This window comes from Sphaerodactylus townsendi, linkage group LG06 (assembly GCF_021028975.2).
Source record: "Sphaerodactylus townsendi isolate TG3544 linkage group LG06, MPM_Stown_v2.3, whole genome shotgun sequence".
NCBI lineage: Eukaryota > Metazoa > Chordata > Lepidosauria > Squamata > Sphaerodactylidae > Sphaerodactylus > Sphaerodactylus townsendi.
Window position 1 is genome coordinate 130,284,114 of NC_059430.1, and position 21,347 is coordinate 130,305,460.

General features: G+C 49.3%; 1 protein-coding gene across 2 annotated transcripts in view; it reads right to left on the reverse strand.

Annotated features, from left to right (window-relative positions):
* Window positions 1-5,002: 5,002 nt before the first annotated feature.
* Window positions 5,003-21,347, reverse strand: part of MEIOSIN (meiosis initiator) — a 33,490-nt gene continuing 17,145 nt past the window's right edge. For both annotated transcript variants that reach the window (XM_048502083.1, XM_048502082.1), the window contains exons 11-14: window positions 20,623-20,739; window positions 18,398-18,660; window positions 14,850-14,939; window positions 5,003-5,559 (exon numbers count right to left, since the gene is read on the reverse strand). In XM_048502083.1, the coding sequence (XP_048358040.1) occupies window positions 5,388-5,559; window positions 14,850-14,939; window positions 18,398-18,660; window positions 20,623-20,739 (642 nt within the window). In that variant the 3' untranslated portion in view covers window positions 5,003-5,387. The remainder of the gene's footprint in view (window positions 5,560-14,849; window positions 14,940-18,397; window positions 18,661-20,622; window positions 20,740-21,347) is intronic.

Below are 21,347 nucleotides of genomic sequence, written 5' to 3' on the forward strand. Positions count from 1 at the left end.
ACATTAATACATATATCTTTCTGTTTAATTGCTATTAAAATTAAAAAAAAAAATTTCCAGGGGGCGCCAAGTAATATTTTTTCTGGAAAGGGGGCAGTAGGCCAAATAAGTTTGGGAACCACTGTCTTAGATGTAGGACGAGGCTGCTGCACCCTCCAAAAATTCACATACGATACGACAACCACATAGTAGAATTCTAGTGATAGTAGAATTCTAAAAATACAGCAGTGGCGTAGTGGCTAAGAGCAGGTGCACTCAGATCTGGAGGAACCGGGTTTGATTCCCAGCTCTGCCGCTTGAGTTGTGGAGGCTTATCTGGGGGATTCAGATTAGCCTGTGCGCTCCCACACACGCCAGCTGGGTGACCTTGGGCTAGTCACAGCTTTTCGGAGCTCTCTCAGCCCCACCCACCTCACAGGTTGTTTGTTGTGAGGGGGGAAGGGCAAGGAGATTGTCAGCCCCTTTGAGTCTCCTACAGGAGAGAAAGGGGGGATATAAATCCAAACTCTCTTCTTGTGCTCCTAAAAAAGCGAAACTCCTGGGGATATGCAGAACAGCATGCGTTCTGACAGGACCACGACAGGGAGGTAGGTGGTTGGCATGCTGCATTTCTATCCGCAACATGATCCGTAGCACCCCGCCCTGCCAAAACTTGGTGCCCCATTCCCCCGTGCCACCGTACCTAGTTAATGAGGCCCAGTCTCCCTAAAGCGCAGCATGGAGACGAAATAAGGGTAGTCCTATAGACCAGTGATGGCGAACCTATGGCACAGGTGCCAGAGGTGGCACTCAGAGCCCTCTCTGTGGGCACGCGCAGAGTTCCCCCTGCACATACACATCTAGGCTGGCCTGGGCCGCTGGGCTCGATTATTAGCATTAAACCTAAGACCTAGTTTTGGGGAAGTAGTGTAGGTAACCCTGCTAAGCACTGTTAAACCCCACTGATTTTCATGCGAAGAACTAAAGTGGGATCCTTTACCTGGGAGGAAGCTCGGTTGCTGGCAATGGGGCTTGCTTCTGAGTAAACCCTCCTAGGGTCATGATTTACCCATTGGAAGAGTTGCATGGTTGCTTCAAAGCAAAGCCACCGACTGCCACCAAGCTTACGCCTCTGAGCCAACCGTTTTTTCTAAACTAAAACCTCAGTATTCAGGTTGAATTGCCGGGTTGGCACTTTGAGATAAATAAGTGGGTTTTGGTTTGCAGTTTGGGCACTCGGTCTCAAAGAGGTTCGCCATCACTGCTATAGACCCACGCAAAAGAGAAGTCACTACTTCTGAGGGTACAGAAAGGAATACAATTAGAAGGTTATGAAACGTGCCTGCGTTCACAGCATTCTCTAGTTAAACTCGAAAGCGGAGGAGCATCCAAGTAAGGACGTTAATTGGGACTGCAGCCTGGACAGCTGAGCAGGTACAAACACCTGTTCTCTGGGGGAGATGACAACTGCTATAAAAGGTGCCCAGGTCCTTCGTGGCTTGAATGATGTGCCTTTTGCACGTGATCTGCGTGAAGCCCAGAGCAGCCGTGGCTGGGGGGGGGGGGGGGAATGGAGGGCGGCTGCTTCAGGCTACAATTTACCCGCAACCATTTTAGCAGACAAACATGACAGGATGGGGGAGCTCCTCAGACAGGCAGATTTACCAAGAAATCACTGCATTTGGGTGGTAAACTGGGAACGTACTTCTGGGAAAGAGCCGGGTGAGCCGTTTGTGGACTCAAGGACCTGTTTCGGTTGCTCCAAGTTGCTTCTGCTCGGTCTTCTTACCCTAAGCCTCTGCCAAAACTGCTCTGTACTGCCAATTTTCTAATAAATGAAAAAAATGCACTGGGTGGCGTCTCTTTGTAAACATGACACAAAGATCACATGGCTTTCTTGGTGGTGGAAAATGTTATCAGGTTGCTGCGACCCCGTAGAGCACAGGTGTCAAACTCGTGGCCCTCCAGATGTTATGGACTACAGTCCCATCTGAACTGTAGTCCATAGCATCTGGAGGGCCACGAGTTTGACACCTATGCCATAGAGCTTTCAAGGTGAAAGATGTTCAGAGGGGTCTGCCATCGGCTGCCTCTGCATAACAGACCTGGACGCCTGTGGTGGTCTCAGATCCAGGTCCTAACCAGGGCTAACCCTGCTTAGCTTCCAAGATCTGGCAGGAGCAGGCTAGACTGGGCCATCCAGGTCAGCACAGAGATAAACAGAGATGGCTTCCCGTTGCCTTCCTGTGCATAACAACTCCAGACTTCCTTGGTGGTTTCCCATCCAAGTACTAACAAGAGTCAACACTGCTTAGCTTTCCAAGATCAGGCTAGCGTGGGCCGTCCCCATCAGGACTGTATTTTTCAAGAGGCAGATTAGTAATATTCAGATCATCTAGCACTATCAATGGTCTTATGGATCCAGGTCAATGGATATGGTCTTCTGTTTGCAGAGAGGGGTTTAATTCGAAGGGGCATTTAAAGCTAAAACCCACCATCTGAAGCTGCCCCGTCTGTTCGATCCCTGCAGGGCCCCTTCTCCTACAGATCAGTAGAGATGCTTCTGTTTCCTTGGGCCTTTTGGACTCCCCTCACCTTAGCTATCCTTCCCAGCCAGGATTTTTTGTGTGCATGCATTCCATCGTGGATCCTTTGGTTTCTAAATCGTTGCTTTAATTAGAAGAGTTTGGATTTATACTCCACTTTTCTCAACCTCTAAAGAGCCTCAAAACAACTTCCAATTGCCTTCCCTTCTTCTCCCCAAAACACACATCTTGTGAAGTGGGGGGGGGGGGGGAGAGAGTTATAAGAGAGCTGTGACTGGCCCAAGGTCACCCAGCAGGCTTCATGTGGAGGAGTAAGGAACAAACCTGATTCATCAGATTAGTCCACCTGCTAATGTGGAGGAGTCGGGAATCAAACCCAATTCTCCGGATAAGAGTCTGCCACTCTGTGGAGGAGAGAGGAATAAAACCCAATTCTCCAGAAAAGAGTCTGCCACTCCGTGGAGGAGAGGGGAATCAAACCCAATTCTCCAGAAAAGAGTCTGCTGCTCATGTGGAGGAGAGGGGAATCAAACCCAATTCTCCAGAAAAGAGTCTGCTGCTCATGTGGAGGAGAGGGGAATCAAACCCCATTCTCCAGAAAGGAGTCTACCACTCTGTGGAGGAGAGGGGAATCAAACCCAATTCTCCAGAAAGGACACCACTCTGTGGAGAGAGGAGATGAAACTAATTCTCTCCAGATAAGAGTCTGGGGAATCAAACCCCATTCTCCAGAAAGGAGTCTACCACTCTGTGGAGGAGAGGGGAATCAAACCCAATTCTCCAGAAAGGAGTCTGCCACTCTGTGGAGGAGAGGGGAATCAAACCCAATTCTCCAGATAAGAGTCTGCCACTCTGTGGAGGAGAGGGGAATCAAACCCAGTTCTCCAGATAAGAGTTCACCGCTCTTAACCATGACACTACGCTGCGTATTATGTGTGCGTTTTATGCAATTTTAAAGTATAAGCTGCCAAACATAAGGCAGAAGTTGAGGTAGCAACACTTCGAATAAAGGTAAACGGAAAGTTCCAAGGAACTCTGATCTCTCCTACACTGAAATCAACAGCAGCTGTTAGAAATAATTGCTCAGGACCTCATAAACCTAAAACAAAGGAAGAGCCCAGTTTAGATGGGAGCAGTAGGGAGGGTCAAATGGATGGAACACGTGATTATACGGGCCTACAACATGGGTTGAGTTGCCCAATCTCAGTGGCTTGGAAAAAGACAGATGGCTGCTTCTCTTTGGCACAGAGAAGTAATTGATACGGGAGTTGACACTTTTGATTCCTGGCCTGATACGAGGCATATTCTGGGAGGGGCTCAAGTCTTCCTTAGCAACTGGCCACACCTCCCTGGGGAAGTCTGCTTCCTGCTTGCAGCTTTGCGGACAGATTTAAAAAGCATTAGGCGGAGAAGAGACACAGATACAGCAAGACTGTCAACAAGTTTCACAGCTAATATTTATTCTAAAAATAAATAGAGACAAGGAATAAAACTGCTAATAAATACATAAATAGATAAATATAACAGTGGAGGAAACCCAATCAAGTCTTTAACAGAATGCGAAATGCCGGCTGATTAGAAACATGGGTGAAGTAAAATCTAAGGGAGAGGAGGAGAAACCATGACTGACAATTGCTCCTTCCATCCAAAGTCACACAGGAAGCCCCTGATCTGGACTCCACACCACTAAGTCCTTACAGTCTCCACTACAGTAAACTGTTCACCCTCGTCAGCTCAGTCAAGTGAATCTTTGCAGTCTGGTTTTGGCTCCTGAATCTACTTCAAGCACTGGCCAAATCAACAGGATCTATATCAACTAGCTGGTGTCAGCTGAGATGCCAAACGAGATCTGTGTTCCTCACCACCAATCTCCTCCGGGCAAAAGCAGAGACAAAAACAAAAGCAACCTGCTATGAAACGAAGCTGTCATTTTGCCACACAGCAAGCCCACGTGCACATTTCAAGTCACATCAAAGCCTGCTGTGGAGAAAAGGAGCCAATAACAACACCAACTGGGCTCTGTGGATGATTACAAAAAAACCCTGCTTCCCCAGAGTGGGGAAAGGAGAGCGAAAAAGATTTTCCAATAAATAGTTTCACGGAATATTTTAAAAACAGACACCCAGTTTTCCTCCTCTGTTAGACACCCCTTCCCCAGTTATTTCACACAGAGCAGACCACAAAACTTGCATGCTCTCAAATGGCCCATCACATTCATATTAACCAGATCCCAGCAATCCCTTTCACCTTGACAAGGATACCACCAGAGGCCCGCTTTTGGGTCACAGGAACAGGGAGGAACGTAAGGAAAGGCATGCCGCACAACCTGGAAATCAGCTGAGATTTTCCTTGGTCTAAAGCAGGGGTCTTCAAACTATGGCCCTCCAAATGTTCATGGACTACAATTCCCATCAGCCCCTGCCAGCATGGCCAAGCGGTAGGGCTCATGGGAATTGTAGTCTATGAACATCTGGAGGGCCATAGTTTGAAGTCTAAAGGAACTAGCCTAAAGGAACTGGTCTAAAGGAACAAGCCTTTGGTGAGCTGGAGATGGAGCAGTTCATGTCACACTAGTAAGGGAGGGAAGATGATGTGTAATCAGCAAATAGGAGCCGTGAATGGGGGAAAGCGTATATTTTAATGCTAACATTAAAGGAATTATGACCCACCCACTGACACACACACACCCCACACCACCCTATGGAGTCCCTCTCATCTGGAGCACTCTTGAAAAGTGGGAAGGTGAACATTAAAGCTGACAGCCCCTCAAGTTAAAACTCACACACTATCATAAACAGACCTGGGGGAGGAGCCATCTTTCTAGTGGATAAATAAGCTATTACCCTTTTATGGTGTGATGGTTCAGGGAATGAGCTCAAGCAAAGAAAGGTCCCCAAAGTTCTGGGTGCCAGAGAGGGATTTCTCAGCCAAAAGCAGATGAAAAGGTTTAGGGGGCTCCAGGTCTTCTTCCTCACTGGAGAAGTCATCCCTCACGATGCGATTGTTCAGGCGGCTGAATCTTCGGGCTTTCATGCTGAAAAGGAAAAGAGACAACATATATGGCAAAGTGTAAGAGTCTGGTACTCCAGTCAGGTAGATTCAAGAGCTTTATTCGGAACTGGGTCAGCCCAATGGCCAGATAGCCGAAACTGGGGATTTGGTTCTGTGGCCCCAGTATATACCTAAAGGTTACAGATTGGTTCAACCCATAATCCCCCCACCCTCGCATTCCCATAATATCAGCATGTGAAAGGACAGTGAGAAAGAGACAATGTTATGGGACAGGCAGGTTACTCCCTTTGAGAGACAGATATGGAGAAACCGTCAAGCGCTACTGAACTAGTTACATGGGAACAAAGGAAAGAGGCCTCATGGCCTTGAGCGGTGGAAATTTATTTATTTATTATTTTTATTAGTTTTATATACCGCCCTCCCCCTGAGGGCTCAGGGCAGTTCACAACAGGTTAAAGCATACATCAAAACATAATTTAAATACCAATTACATAAAAACAGAACCCATTAAAAATGTGGATGGCGTCTGGCTACCCCCCTTCCCCCCCTCCTTGTGCCCACGGGAGGCCAGATGACACGGTAGATGTATTTTTAACCAGGCTGGCCAAACGCCTGGCGGAACAGGTCCGTCTTGCAGGCCCTGCGGAAACTCTGTAAGTCCCGCAGGGATTTCCATTACAACTTGTATCTGACAACGGGAGCTTTGACTCTCAAAGGCTTATACCTCTACTGGAAAACGGGAGAGAACAACACAAAGTAAAGAAACAGTAGGAGCAGTACGCTGAAGAACCATACAGAAGAGGTGAAATAAGTCTTCATAGAAGAATCTTTTGAGGAAGGACCTACAATTGAGAAAGTGAAAACTTCAACTCTAAAATATCTCAAATGAGACTATTGTACTTTGGTCACATTAGTGTGAAGGGTTACAGGAAAAGATAATAATGCTAGGAAAAGTTAAAGGCTGCAGGAAAAGAGAAGGACCCCATATGAGACGGACTGACTCAATCAAGGATGCTACGGCCCTCAGTCTGCGAGACCTGAGCAACTCTGCTAATTTTGGAGGTCCTGAATCCATAGGGTTGCCATGACAGAAGCAATTCGAAGGTATGCAAGGTGATATAGCGCATTTGGTGAAGATTTGGTCAGGGTCCAGTTTTATGGGCCTCCAAATGGAGGAAAACGTCTATAAAATTGGACCTCCTGACTCAAATTTAACTAAACTCAGGGATTCTCATAAGAAGAGGCACCTGCAGTTGTCCTGAAAATTTGGTGCCTGCTTTGAAAAACAGCACCCCCTTCCTTGAGCCCCGGAAAGATTTGTCATAGGGCCATGGTGGCGAACCTTTGGCACTCCAGATGTTATGGACTACAATTCCCATCAGCCCCTGCCAGGATGGCCAATTGGCCATGCTGGCAGGGGCTGATGGGAATTGTAGTCCATAACATCTGGAGTGCCAAAGGTTCGCCACCACGATCATTGCATAACATCGAGCAGTTCTCTCTAGCTCAGATCCTGCTTTACACTGTTACTCTTCGTATCACCTGGAATAAACTGCTTTTGGACTTTCCTATGGTCTCTGTTATTTCCACGTTCGAGAGTCTGACACTGGGGGTGGGGGGGTCCATCATTCTGAACTTGTGAATGAACACAAGTTCAGCAATCTCACCTTTTAATCTCACCTTGAAGCTTCTCTGTTTGAGGACTACCACTCTTGAGTCAGTAACCTTCCAGGATATTCTACTGATACACTGTACCTCTGCATCCTTTCTTTGCGACACCCCTCCATCCTTCTAACTGGGATCGAAGGACTTGGAAATCTCAATTCCAACTTGTGTCTGATGACTTCTAAAAAGCTTATACCCTGATAATCTTGTTGGTCTCTGCGGTGCCACAGGACTCGCATCTAGCAGTTATACCTACACTCCCGTTGCTCAGTAATAATTTTAGTGAACTTGAAAAGGGAAAGACCAAAAATGAGATGGATTGACTCAATCAAGGAAACCACACCCTCAGCAGCAATACCTGAGCAAGGCTGTTAATGATAAGAAGCTTTGGAAGGCATTAATGCCATAAGTCGGAAGCAACTCGACAACATTTATTTATTTATTTGTTTGTTTGTTTGTTTTACATTTAATTAGAGGCTATACCATCTCCCTAGGGCTCCATATGTGTACAAGCATATAAATATAATGGCTAATATAAAATAATCCAAACACGGCGGCAATAAGAACAATGAAAACTAACTCTAATAAACATGCAATAAATACTAATAAAAATATGAGTGGCGTCCAGCATTCTATTTTCAAAATCCTCTCCTCAAAAGGGAGGGATGGCGAGTCCCGATGGATGACAGACGGCCCAGGTGTCAAATAAAGGAAGGGGACCATCACGCCTGCCCTCCAAAGGTCTCATGGAACAGAAGCAGAAATAAAAGGCTCTTTTTTGGTGAAAAGAACGCTTATTCCATATTCAGAAAGTCAAGTGATACGGCAGGACCACGGGAAGCACAGGTTAGTGACCTGGTCCGAGTCCTATCCTCCTGCCCTTCCCATGAACGGATATCTCACTTCCCATGGATAAAAGTCTCCACCATGAAGCTGGCCTATCGCCTGCCGTGGAATGTACTGTTAATGAAGGCTGCTCCATCACGAAACCTTACACTGTCTTTAAAGCCAGCTGAACCTCCCCTGGTGTTTTATGAAAGCAGAAATGGCGGTGGGGGCGTGAAGCTTCTCGGAATAAGTCCCATTTGATTGAGGTTCAGAGGAATGATTCCACCCAAGAGGAATATTGCAAGCGTCATGCGATTAAAGCTAGGAGTCCGAGATGGCGCCACTTTCGTAGTGCTTTGTAGCCATCTGGCATGGCCTGTGGGGGTCTCTCCGGCAGGTCCTGCCAGGCATCGGAAGCTGGAGCCTCCTTGGAGCAAAATCCCGGGACGGAAGACAGATTTGACGTTGCTTTAAGAGAAGTTAGGCAAATCCAATCGGGCAGTGATGAATGGTCAATCACTTTAGTGGTCTGAAAAGGTCCCACTTAACTTTTGCCTGGCTTGGCACCCCATGCACGTCTCTGATTTTTTTGGTAGACAAATACACCTGCTTCCACACGCAGGAGGAAAATCCGAGCGGTGCTTATCCGCTTGCAGCTTTTGGGAGTCCTTAGTCTGTTGCGGGTGTTGCTCCTGGACCTATTTCCACCCCTCGGCTAGGGATGAAATCTATTGCTGAAACCCCGGAGGATCCGTGCTGCTGGCGGCAGTTGCGGCAACGGCGGTATTTGTTTTCACCGGACACAATTGCCACCAGCGGGTTTTCTTCGGAATGCTGCTATGACCCGCACACAGGAAGCGTACTCAGCAAACCGATTGAGCTCGCACCAATTGTCTTCGCCCGGTAGTTGGGTGCATCAATGCAAACAGCCGATCTAGGGTTCTCGTTCGCCTTCTCTCCGGTCACCGGGCTACTCTTGAACGTGGTAGGGGGCGGCGATCACCGGGGCGGCCCCCTAACAACCCTAAAAAAGCCTTCCAGAACTTTGAAATGAATTGGGGGCCGCGGTCGGAGACCACCTTAACGGGGGCGGAGTGTAGACGGTAAACATGTTGAATGAACAGCCGTGGCTAACTTAGGAGCGTGAGGGGATGGAAGCACACATGGAATAAAATGGGCTTGTTTAGAAAATAAGTCAACCACTACCCATAAGACCGCAGGCTGCCATGACTGTCCGGGTAAATCTGTAATAAAAATCCATGGAGATGACTTCCCAGGGCGTGGGAGGCCACCGGGAGAGGTTTCAATAGCCCATGGGGCTTTCCCGGAATGTTTTTGGCTTCTGCACAAACAGAGCAACCTTTAATACAGGCCTCACCGTCCTTTAAGGCGCATTGGCGCCAGCCACCAGAACTGACGGGCGGGCCAAATGCAGAGATCTCAGAACGCCAAAATGTCCAGCCGAGCTGGCATCGTGGCAGGCTTTGAGAACCTGCTTGCGGAGGTGGGGAGGCACGTACCAACACTCCCCCCTCCGCCAAACTCCATTCCTCCAAACGCACTTGGGAGTCACTCTTCCTCCTCCGCTGATTGCTCGTGCAGCCCCGCCTCCTCGAAGTTCCCAGAGAGGAAAGGAGAGACGAAGACTGGGAATGGGCGGTGAAGGGGGAGTGGACGCCTGAGATCGGGTGACAGCCAGCCCCAACTGGGAGGGGGAGAAATACAGTGCGTGGAATGCGTCTCGTAGCGGCAGCTCCACCCCCCCCCTCCCCCAGTAGGCGCCAGAGCGCCACAGCCAGTTTATTGGTTTTCCCGGGGAAAAAATGGACTGTGAAAGAGAAACGAGAAAAGAAATCGGCCCAACGGAGTTGTTTCTATGGACATCTTGAGGGGGGGGGGTGGGAAAGAGCGGCCAGGTTTTTGTGATCCGACCAAACCTGAAAGGGGTGTTTAGCCCCCTCCAGCCAGTGGCGCCAAGTGGAGAGTGCGCTACTTTGATGGCCGTAGAGTCTTTATCTCCTACAGTCCGCCGGAGTTCAGCACCGGAGAATTTCTTTGACAAATAAGCACACGGAACCAGTCTACCATGCTTTATTTTTCAGTAACAGGGCTGCCCCAAGCGCTTTGTTCAAGGAGGCATCCACGTGAACTACAAACGGGAGATCTGGGCCGGGGTGCTTTAGGATGGGGCCCGGTGGTAAAGCAGCAGACTTTAAGAGCTGAAAGGCTGTTTGACATTCTTCAGACCGTGGAAAGGGGGGCCCCGGGCTTGGCGGAGGTGGATCTTTACCCTTAGTGCGCGTAAGAGGTCTGTGAGAGAGGAGAGTCAGTTCAGCCAATTGGGGTATGAAGTCACGAGCAGAAATTAGCAAAACCCAGAAAAGATTGGAGTTCTTTACGGTTGGTGGGGGCAGGCCATTGGAGGACCGCGTCAATTTTAGCAGGATCCATTTTTAAGCCCTCGGCCGGTAGATCCGGTAACCCAAATAGTCAATAGAGGTCTGGTGGAAACAGCATTTGGAGAGTTTGGCAAGAGAGAGAGTTGTTGAGCAAGCGTGCCAATACCTCTCGGACCAATGTTTCATGCTCTTCCATGGCTCTAGAATAAATTAAAACGCCATCTAAGGCTACCACACAACTCCCTTGTACAATAAATCATGGAGAACTTCGCGCCATAAAAGCCCCGGGGGCCCCACTTAACCCGAATGGCATTATTACATTCAAACTGTCCAAACTTTGTAAGCAAACGCAGTCAAGTGTCTATAGCCTTCAGCAATTCTGACCCTGTCGTAAGCTTCTCTCAAGTCCAATTTAGTAAAGATGCGCCCTTCGTCCAATGCATCTAAGAGGTAGTCCTTGATCAAAGGCAAAGGATATTTATTGGACAGGGAGACTCGCAATTGAGACCTCGATAATCTGTGCAAAGCCGTAAAGACCCATCTTTCTTTTTTACAAAACAAATACGGGAGCAGCGTGTGTGTGTTTGGTAGCTGGCCAGATGAACCCACGAAGCGAGGTTCAACCAAGAAGGTACAAAGTTCCTTCTCCTCATTGGGACTCATACGGTAGATTCCTACCCGCAGTTGCTCCCCCGGCTGTATAACAATTTTGCAGCGCCAGTGTCTCTATGGGGTGGGTAACTGATCGCATTCTTGTTCCTGAAAAACTCTACGGACCCTGGTACGCCGGTGGGATGCCAATATGTGAATCGGGAGCAATCGCTGATGAAGCCAGAGAGGGGTGTGTACAGGAGAAGTTGAGCTTTCCCCCCAATTCATGTGTTCACCGCAGGGAGGGTCAGTGAATTCTAAGATCCTTTCTTTCCAAATGAACTTTGGTTCATGTAACAATAACCATGGCATGCCCAGAATCGCGGAGTGTTTAGCTACCGGCGCCAAAATAAAACTAATTTTCTCCCAATGGTCGGCGCAACGGAGGAGAACCGGTTGTGCTTTAAACTGGGCCGGTCCTTCGCTCCCGAGAGGGCTGCCGCCCATTTGGGTGAATGGTATGGGCTTAGCCAGGGGAATTTGGTCCAGACTCCAGCTCTTCTGCCACCTGGGGCCGCAGACAGCTACCGGAGCAGCCAGAACTCAATAAGGGCCGAGGCTATAATGCCAGTATGCTTAGCTGCTGGCTAGAAACGCTTTGACAGTAATAATGGAGCGCTGCCTTCACTCACCGCGTTAGGAGTCGGACCCATGTCCATGGGGGCTGAAGAAAGGCAAACAGCTGCTTCCCCCTCCTCCGGGTCACCTTCGATGACCACTCAGATGAGCCCGCCGGGGGCGGCCCCGACGGCGTAGAGGCTTGGCAGATGGGGTGCGCGTGGCTGGAGCGGTTGGTTTTTGTTTCTTCGGACAGTTGGCGGCTAGATGACCCTGGCTGGTCCTCCGCAGAGTAAAGACACACAATCCCAGTCGGGCGACGGGCGCTCAGAGGTGGTCTCGAAGGGGCGGCTGGGCTTGGCTTGGTGGGCGCAGTGGCAGGTTTTGTGGCGCGTAAGGCCTCCGGCATCGAAAGGCCAGTATTCCAAGCGAGACGCCTACCTGGGATCCCAACTGGATCCAATCAGCAATAGTGCAGGGAACCCGAATTGCAAACACCGCTTCACGCAGCTTGGCCGCCAACAGCATCCGAGAAGTATTCGTGATTTCATGGCGCGCTCAGGCCACTCAGGAGGGAGTCGAAACAGCCGCCGCATCTAAATTCACGGGCAAATTCTGCAAACGAAAGCGGTTGCCCTGCTGGATAGTTTTGATGGTGCGGATAGCTTCGCTTTCGGCGCTCGGATCTCGGAAGCGCCAGCCTAAGGCTTGGATGAATGCGGGCACTGGGTATGAGTCTTCATCTTGCAAAATCCAAAAGAGTCACAAACCAGTCGGGTTGCTGCTCCCATCCAGGACTGAGCCGATGTCCCGCATTTTTTTCGCTACCAGACCGTGACCATAAATCATCATAGTCCTCCGCGTGGGTACCGCCGCAAGATGAAGTAGGGGAGTTTGGAAGCCGTCCCATCGAAACGGGCAGGTATCGGGGGCCTGTAGTAACTCCTTTCCACGGCTCTTGGCGCCTGCAGGGGCGGCGCGATGCGCAGGTTGAGCTGGTGTCAGCGGGCAACGCTGTAACGGGGGGGGGGCCGGAATCGGTATGCAGTATTAATCGCCGGTACACGCTACGCTCCGGGTGGGAGCTGGTCCTTGGAAGGTGGTAGGGCCCAACAGCGTTGCCCCTCTGGTGCCGGCAGTATCAGTGACAGCGTAGACTCCAACTTCTGGGGCTTCCTGGTCTGCTGCTTCCTCACAGTTCCCTCTCCAAGGCAGCCAGCTCTCTCTCCTTGCGGGTCAATGTGCATCCTGGTGCGCATGCAGAGCTGCTTTTTCTCGCTCCACTTTAGCCAATTCGGGTCCCGCTTAATAGCTGCAGTAAGCTCACTTTGCGTGCGCGAAGGCCTGAACGCTTTCGCGTTGCCGCTGTAAATCCAGTTTGGAGTGTTCCAGAACCTTATCATGGACTGACAGATTCTGCGCGATATTGTCGCGTTGGAGCGCATCTTTGGCACGGTCCAACTCGAGTGCTGGACTTCTTTGCGTTGCTGTTCCCGGTCCCTCAGCAGGTTTTCGCGCATTTGCTGCAGAGCTGTGCCCGCTCCTCCTCCCATAGCTGGCGCTCACGGGTCCATGCATGTTTGGCATCTCGCAGTCGGCTCCACTTCCTCATCCCAGCAGTTCTCTTTCGGCGGGAGAGGGAACAGATCCGGCTGGGAGTGCAGGCTTTCTTCGGACTCTTCGCCGCCTGGAAGCCAGACATCGGAGACAATCGTAGCCACCGGTGGCTCCCTAAACTCCCAGGCTGCCGCCGCTGACCCGGGATCAGGGGGGTCCGATCGGACGACGGTACCATACCCCTCCCAATCCCAGGTTTAGAACCTGCGTCCTTCTCGGACGGGCCCCAGTGCGCTGCTGCGGTGGTTCTGGGGAGCATCAACAAAATACGAAGTCCAGGAATCGCTCAATGGACTCCTGCTGCCGCGATGAAAGGTGGTCAGGCCCGCCTCCTCCATGACAGGTTGCATCTGAGGTTTGTAATCCATGTTTAAAACGGGTAGAGATCCGGACCACAGGCGCTCGATCCATAGATAGCGCCCCAAACGACTCATGTAAATCCCCATGGTCGCCGCCACGTTCCTCGCTCCAACGGAGTAAAGGAAGACTCGTGCTGATACGAGGACGGGTGAGTCACCAGCGAGACCCGCTTCTCCCGCCGGTTCCTCCAGATCCAGAAGGGAAAGGTTAAGCTCTCTTTGGGGGCTAACGGACCTTCCCCAGAAACATTCAACCTCTCCATGCCGAGACACCAGAGGTCCACTGCACTAGGGATATAGATGAATTCAGGATTCCTGCCACAATGTAAGGAATTCCATAGAAGCAGAAATAAAAGGCTCTTTGGTGAAAAAGACCGTTTATTCAGACATCTTAGAAAGCTCAAGTACACGCAGTGGCAGGAATGACACTTCCCGCCAGAAGCACAGGTTATAACTCTATCCATCCCATCCCCCTCCCGGCTTCCCATGGGAACGGAGACCTCATCTCCCGCGCAGAGATAAAGTCTCCGCCGATGAAGCTGGCCCATCGCCCGGGCTGTGGAATGTACTCAAGGTTAGGCGGCTGCCCTTCCCATCAACACCATTGAAACCTTTACAGTCTTACAGGCTCCAAGCGTGAACTCACCAAGGTCCCGCAGGGCCCGGACAGTTGGAGGGAGAGCGTTCCACCAGGCCGGGGCCAGAGCCGTAAAGGCCCTGGCCCGCGTGGAGGCCAGCCGCATCACTGAGGGGCCAGGAACCACTAGTAGGTTGGCCTCAACTGATCGAAGAGGCCGCGCAGGGACATATGGGGTGATGCGGTCTCGAAGATACGATGGTCCCAGGCCGCGTAAGGCCTTAAAGGTCAACACCAACACCTTGAAGATGATCCGGAACTCCACTGGGAGCCAGTGCAGCCATTTAATTTAAAACATTAAAAACATTACAAACACACACATACAGAATTAACGTCACAGATGGCATGCTATTGACGTCAGAGATTTTTACTGGAACTTCTCCAGGCACTGAGACTGTGGAGTCAGTGAGAGGGATGGGGGAACGGAATCCATTTTTTGTGATGGTGAGAACACTGGGAGTCTGTCTGGGATCCTACAAAGAGCATCCCTGGGGACTTACAGGGGCGGGGTGGTGGTGGCCCAGACACTGCTCTCTTGGATGATGTGCCAAGGGCTAGCCTGAACCGACAATCATATTTTGACCTGTCCTTGACATACCAATACGGCTTCCGCTCCTGCTTCGTCATCATGCGCCACAGCTGAGCCAGCTCTCGCGTAGCAGCTGTGGAGGCCATGCCCGGGCAAGCGCTGCAGGGAAAAAAAACCCAATTTGGTCACTCAAGTCATGAAGCATCAGCGGTGTCCTCGTGCCCCCTCAAAGGCATAACCTCAAAAAGCTAAGGTTGCCATGGTAGCCTTTGACTCTCTGTAGAGACAGATGTTAAGAATGCTAAGCAAACAAACTCCTGAATGAAACCCTAAACCCACCATCTCAGTCCACGGATGCAAGGAGGCTTTTTGATAAAAAAGATCTTTTTATCAGGGCATGCAAAGAGGACATCCTAGTCTCAGCAACACACCACGAAAGCAACACAGAAGCATTCAGTTGCACTTATCTCAGGCCCGGGTTTGCCTAAGCCTCCAGGCACAGCACAGGAGGGTCTGTTTTTCTGCTCCCTGGTTGCAGGTCTTTTGATAAAAGTCAACAGCATCTCATCTTTCATAGAAGAGGATTTAAAAAACAAAACAAAACCAACCTCCGGGGATGCTGGAAAACACACATGCAAAGCCTGTACACAAACAGATTTCCTGATATATTTTTCAACTTGAAAAGCAGCTGGAGGGCATGTGGGGTGGGATGATTTTATCAGGGTTATGGCTTATTAGGGTTATTACACACACACCCAACCCCTATGACGTTTTCTAGAAGAACTCAGTTCCTCTAAGCCCGTGGTGGTGAACCTTTGGCACTCCAGATGTTATGGACTACAATTCCCATCAGCCCCTTCCAGAATGGCCAATTGGCCTGGTGGAATGCTCTCCCTCCAACTGTCCGGGCCCTGCGGGACCTTGGTGAGTTCCGCAGGGCCTGTAAGACGGAGCTGTTCCGCCGGGCCTTTGGAGGAACCGGCCGCTGATGGTGCCCCCCCCCCCTTCCTTTGGCCCCCGACACCTGGGCCGTCTGTCATCCATCGGGACTCGCCATCCCTCCCTTTTGAGGAGAGGATTTTGAAAATAGAATGCTGGACACCACTCATTGGCCATGCTGGAAGGGGCTGATGGGAATTGTAGTCCATAACATCTGGAGTGCCAAAGGTTCACCACCATTGCTCTAAGCTGATATAAGCCCCCCACAGTCCTGACCCTGATGGTTCAGGCTAGTCCAATCACATCAGACCTTGAAAGCTAACCTAGGCTGGCCCAGGTTGCCACTTGGGTGGGAAACCACTGAGGAAGTCCAGGGTCATGACACGAAGGCAGGCAATGGCAAACCACCTCTGTTTCTGGCCTTGAAAACCCTACAGGGCCACCATAAGTCTGCTATAACTGTCAGAACATGTGTTTAGATGAGCACAAAGTGGGTTGGTACAAAGTGGGTTCATTAAACTGCAATATGTGGATTCTAAACTGAATGTAGCTGATGCCTTAACAAAACCTACTGCTAAGGAAAAATATGAGCTTCTGTGTGAACAGCTAAATGTGGTGTCTGTCAATGTTGTAAATATGTAAATACTGTCATACTGATTTTGGAAGGGGTGTCAGAACATGTGTTTAGATGAGCAAAATCTAAATGACAGCTGGACCCTCCTTCTAGCAGGTGCCGTGTGCATTATTAGGACTGAGTGCACAACATGTACCGTGTGCAAAACCTGATAAGGTGAGGGCACCTGATTGGTACCACTTTTGTATATAGTTAGCACAGATATCTGAGTGATGTGTGCCTGAAAACACCTGTGGTCTGGCGGAGCATTTTGTCAGTAGTTAGCAATAAACAGAACTGCACTGGTGACTGTGTGTCTTTCAGTTCTTGTCTACATTGCAAGGTGGTCTACTCTGAGTAAAGCTGCTGCTTCAACAATAACTTGATGGCACTTTTCACCATCACCAAAAGGGGGGAAAGGTACAATCTGGATGCTTGTTTCTCTTCCCTTCCGGGGATAAAAACTATTGGGGAGACAAATTCCTACTGTAAAAATGGCATGTAGTTCGTATGTATGAAAATCCTCTTCCCCTTGTAGCACCAATTGATACTAGCCTCCTCATAGCTGCTTTAAAGGACAATCTTTCTTAGTGGTCTCCCATGCAAGTACTGACCAGGGTTGACCCTGCTCAGCTTCCAATTAAATGATTATTTATTCATTTAATTACATTTATGGTCAGGCTCGGGGTGACTTACAGCATATAACAGTGGTGGCGAACCTATGGCACGGGTGCCAGAGGTGGCACTCAGAGCCCTCTCTGTGGGCACGTGCAAACAGAGTGCCCCCCCCACACACACACACACATCTAGGCTGGCCTGGGCTGCTGGGCTCAATAATTAGCATTAAACCTAAGACCAAGTTTTGGGGAAGCAGTGTAGGTAACCCTGTTAAGCGCTGTTAAACCCCACTGATTTTCATGCAAAGAACAAAAGCACAATCCTTTACCTGGGAGTAAGCTCGGTTGCTGGCAATGGGGCTTGCTTCTGAGTAAACCCTCCTAGGGTCGTGATTCACCCATTGGAAGAGATGCACGGTTGCTTCAAAGCAAAGCCACCGACTACCACCAAGCTTACTCCTGAGTAACGCACCCCTCAGAGCCAACCGTTTTTTCTAAACTAAAACTTCAGTATTCAGGTTAAATTGCCGTGTTGGCACTTTGCAATAAATAAGTGGGTTTTGGGTTGCAATTTGGGCATTCGGTCTCAAAAAGGTTCGCCATCACTGGCATATAAAATAAAACATATTAAATAGATATTAAAACAGACAGTACCACTAAAATCAGCATATCCGCAGGTAGTGTAAAACAGCATATTGGGACAGCCCTGTCTGAAGAGGGAGGGTGTGGATAATGAAATCACGCTAAGAGGAGATCGGGCTAGCCTGGGTGATCCAGGTCAGGGCTGTTTGACCTAAGGCAGTTTTATTCCTTTCGTGTTACTAGATTTCTACACTAGTTCATACAAGGTATAGCATTCACATGGTCTATAGCAGTGGTGGCGAACCTTTTCGAGACCAAGTGCCCAAATTGCAAACCAAAACCCACATATTTATCGCAAAGTGCCAACACAGCAATTTAACCTGAATACTGAGGTTTTAGTTTAGAAAAAACAGTTGGCTCCGAGGTGTGCATTACTTGGGAGTAAACTTGGTGGTAGTCAGTGGCTTTGCTTTGAAGCATCCATGCAACTCTTCCAATGGGTGAATCACGACCCTAGGAGGGCTTGCTCAGAAGCAAGCCCCATTGACAGCAACCGAGCTTACTTCCAGGTAAAGGATCGCGCTTTAGTTCTTCGCATGAAAATCAGTGGGATTTAACAGTGCTTAACAGGGTTACCTACACTGCTTCCCCAAAACTAGATCTTAGGTTTAATGCTAATAATCGAGCCCAGCAGCCCAGGCCAGCCTAGATGTGCAGGGGGGGGGGCTCTGTTTGCGCGTGCCCACAGAGAGGGCTCTGAGTGCCACCTTTGGAACCCATGCCATAGGTTCGCCACCAATGGTCTATAGCCTGTTAAACTCCACAATCGTATAAGAAGCCATTGTTGTGATCACCCAGATGCTCACCGGATGTAGTGCTTGCGGTTCAGGCGGCAAAACATGATGAAGCCGTTGACACATTTCTTCTTGAGCTGCAGGGGAGAGGCGTTGTTGCGTTTTTCACAGCTCATCGGCTGGCGCTTCTGCCTCCTTCCCACTTTCTTCTTCTTTTTCTTCTTCTTCTTACGTAACGCCTGCAATGGTTTCACTTTCCTGCAAGGTGTCCAGGTGCTATCGCTGTTCTCATCACTCGAGGACCTGAGGCATTCGGGCCTGGTATGGGCAGCCCCCTGGCAGGACAAAACAGAGGTATGGTCAGGTGGTTTAGGGCAGAGAGAGACAAGTGAAACACTGGCCGATGACCCACTGGCGCTCTGGCCCAACATCAGAGGCGTAGCTGGGTTCACACTCTGCGTTTTCTGCATGCCCCCACCCCACCCACACCTTAGTTCAGACTGAAAGTGCAGGCTGGGAAAAGTGGCCTGTTCACTTGAGGCTGAAAAACGGCCTTGTGGGAACTACACTTCCCAGGAGACCTTAGGGCTCGCAAGGTCTCCTGGGAAGTATAGTTCCCACCAGGCCATTTTCCGCCTCAAGTGAACAGGCCGCTTTTCCAGCCTGCACTTTCAGACTGAGACTAAGGTAAGTAGGGAGGGGGCAGGGAGTATGGGAGCTGTGGGGGTCGGGGGCGCTGTGGGGGTGGGTCGGGAACGATTTCCCACCCCCCGGGCGTAAACCCAGTGCAATGCGCCCCTCCACACCCCCTGGCAGCTCTGCCTCTGCCTGACATGCTTCCTCTTGGTGGTGCAGGGAAAGCAAGAACACTTCTGGCGCAACTTTTCAAGTGAGGACGGGAAACAGCCTGCAGTGGGTAATCAGCCATTATTTGGGTACCGTTTTTGGTCATCTCATCCAAACTATCCAAACATTTTGGTCATCTCATCCAAACTATCCAAGCAAATGCCTTAGGAGACCAGGTGCTCAGGAGCAGCAGCAGCAGAAGGCCGTTGCTTTCACCTCCTGCATGTGAGCTCCCAAAGGCACCTGGTGGGCCACTGCGAGTAGCAGAGTGCTGGACTAGATGGACTCTGGTCTGGTCCAGCAGGCTAGTTCTTATGTTCTTATGTTCTTAACATTTGCGTAAGCACTTGTAAATCTGACATTGGGGTTCACACTCACATAGACATGCAGTTAAGTCTTAATTGAAAACCAATGAAGCAATGTCTCTGATTTAATGTAAAAATAAGAAATTGTTCTTTATATCTGCTCAGCTTTACAACTAACTTGTATAAAACTGATATCTGGAATTTGCACTTTTGTCCAATGTTGATTCTTACGGGATCTCACGGGTCCTTCACGCCGTTTTCTTATGCAATTATTCTTTCCACTTTTTACCCTGATATCTTTTTCTTAAACAATATTTCTGTCCAGTGAAACCACTCTTCAGGTTTAAGTGAATTACTGAAATGTTTAATAAAGGGAAGCCATCCCCCCCTCCAACAGTGTTCAGGTTCTGTACCACCCTTTATTTGGGATGTGCAAAGCTTTATTGTGCCTGGGAGGTTTCACCTGACCCTACTGCCCTTTTAATAAAAGTTTCAAATTGAAAAAAAATATTATGGGGATGGGTAAATTCGAAACAATTAGAACAAACAACTTTCCTATTTTAAGAAGATCCATTATGTGACACAAATGAAGGGAAGGGGAATCTGACATATTTTTAACCACCCCTTGTGGACCCCAAATGCATTGGAAGAGTAAAATGGATTGGCTAAGCTTCTAAATAATTCCAATGCTGAAATCTGGGAAGCTGTTGCTATATTTTTACTCTGTGTCCTACAAGTTGTGCAATAATAACCTTCTTATTGTACTTGGAATTCTTGACACACACCGGTTTTATGCCTACCCTGTTTCCCTGAATATAAGACATCCCCTGAAAATAAGACGTAGTTGAGGTTTTGCTGAAGTGCGAAATATAAGGCATCCCCCGAAAGTAAGACGTAGCAAAGTTTTTGTTTGGAAGCATGCCCGACGAACAGAACACAGAAAAATAAGACATCCCCTGAAAATAAGACATAGCGCATCTTTGGGAGCAAAAATTAATATAAGACACTGTCTTATATTTGGGGAAACACGGTAATAAAGGTTCTGGAATGGAATGGAGTAAAATGGATCTGTCAGTCAAAAGGCCCAGTTTCAGACCTAATTCCATACAGACCACACACCCAAGCCCACCCCCATCTTCTTCCCACCTCCTGAAGGAATTGTTTGTTCCTGGAAGACGTCTCGTTGGTAGTTGAGATGGGGCTGGAATCGCTTCTACCCTTTTCGCTGTAGGAGAGATAGCAGTGGTCCAGTGTGAAAGCCGACTAGAAGAGATAAAGGAACCGATTAGAAAGCTCTCTGGGTTCTTAAAGGGCCATGTGCAAAAGAAGCGGAGCCAGTAGTGTTGGTTCGCCCCCACCCCGCGGATTTTCTTAGAAGAAAAAGGCAAACTCCAGCTTGCTTTTAGTAAAAGAGAGCTGTGGCGAATATGGGTGAGGAAGTGGGTACGTGGTGGTTGGCTGTGAGGGAGGGCAGAGTGAGGTGTATGAGGATGAGCTGGATGTGTTTGAGCGTATGTTGTTGTGTGGTAGAAGTGAGTGAAGCACAGAGAGTGAAAGTTACCTGTGTGTGAGCGGGGGGAAACCCCACCTGACGTCTCACACGGCAAAGTGTGTATGTGTTTCACTTTCACTCGTATTACCTAACAGTATTACCTGTTTACTGTTTTCACTACTCATCTCTGGCCATCTGCGCGAACATTTTAAGGGCATACCAACCCCTCAGGCCACAGACATGCTGCACGAACATTCTAAGAGTGACAGTTAAACACAGCCAGCTTCATGGCTTGGTGCACCAGGAAAAAGACGTTTTACCTGGCTCAGGTATGGACTTTCGGCGATTACCTGCCCGCAACAGGAAGGGGTGTCATGTG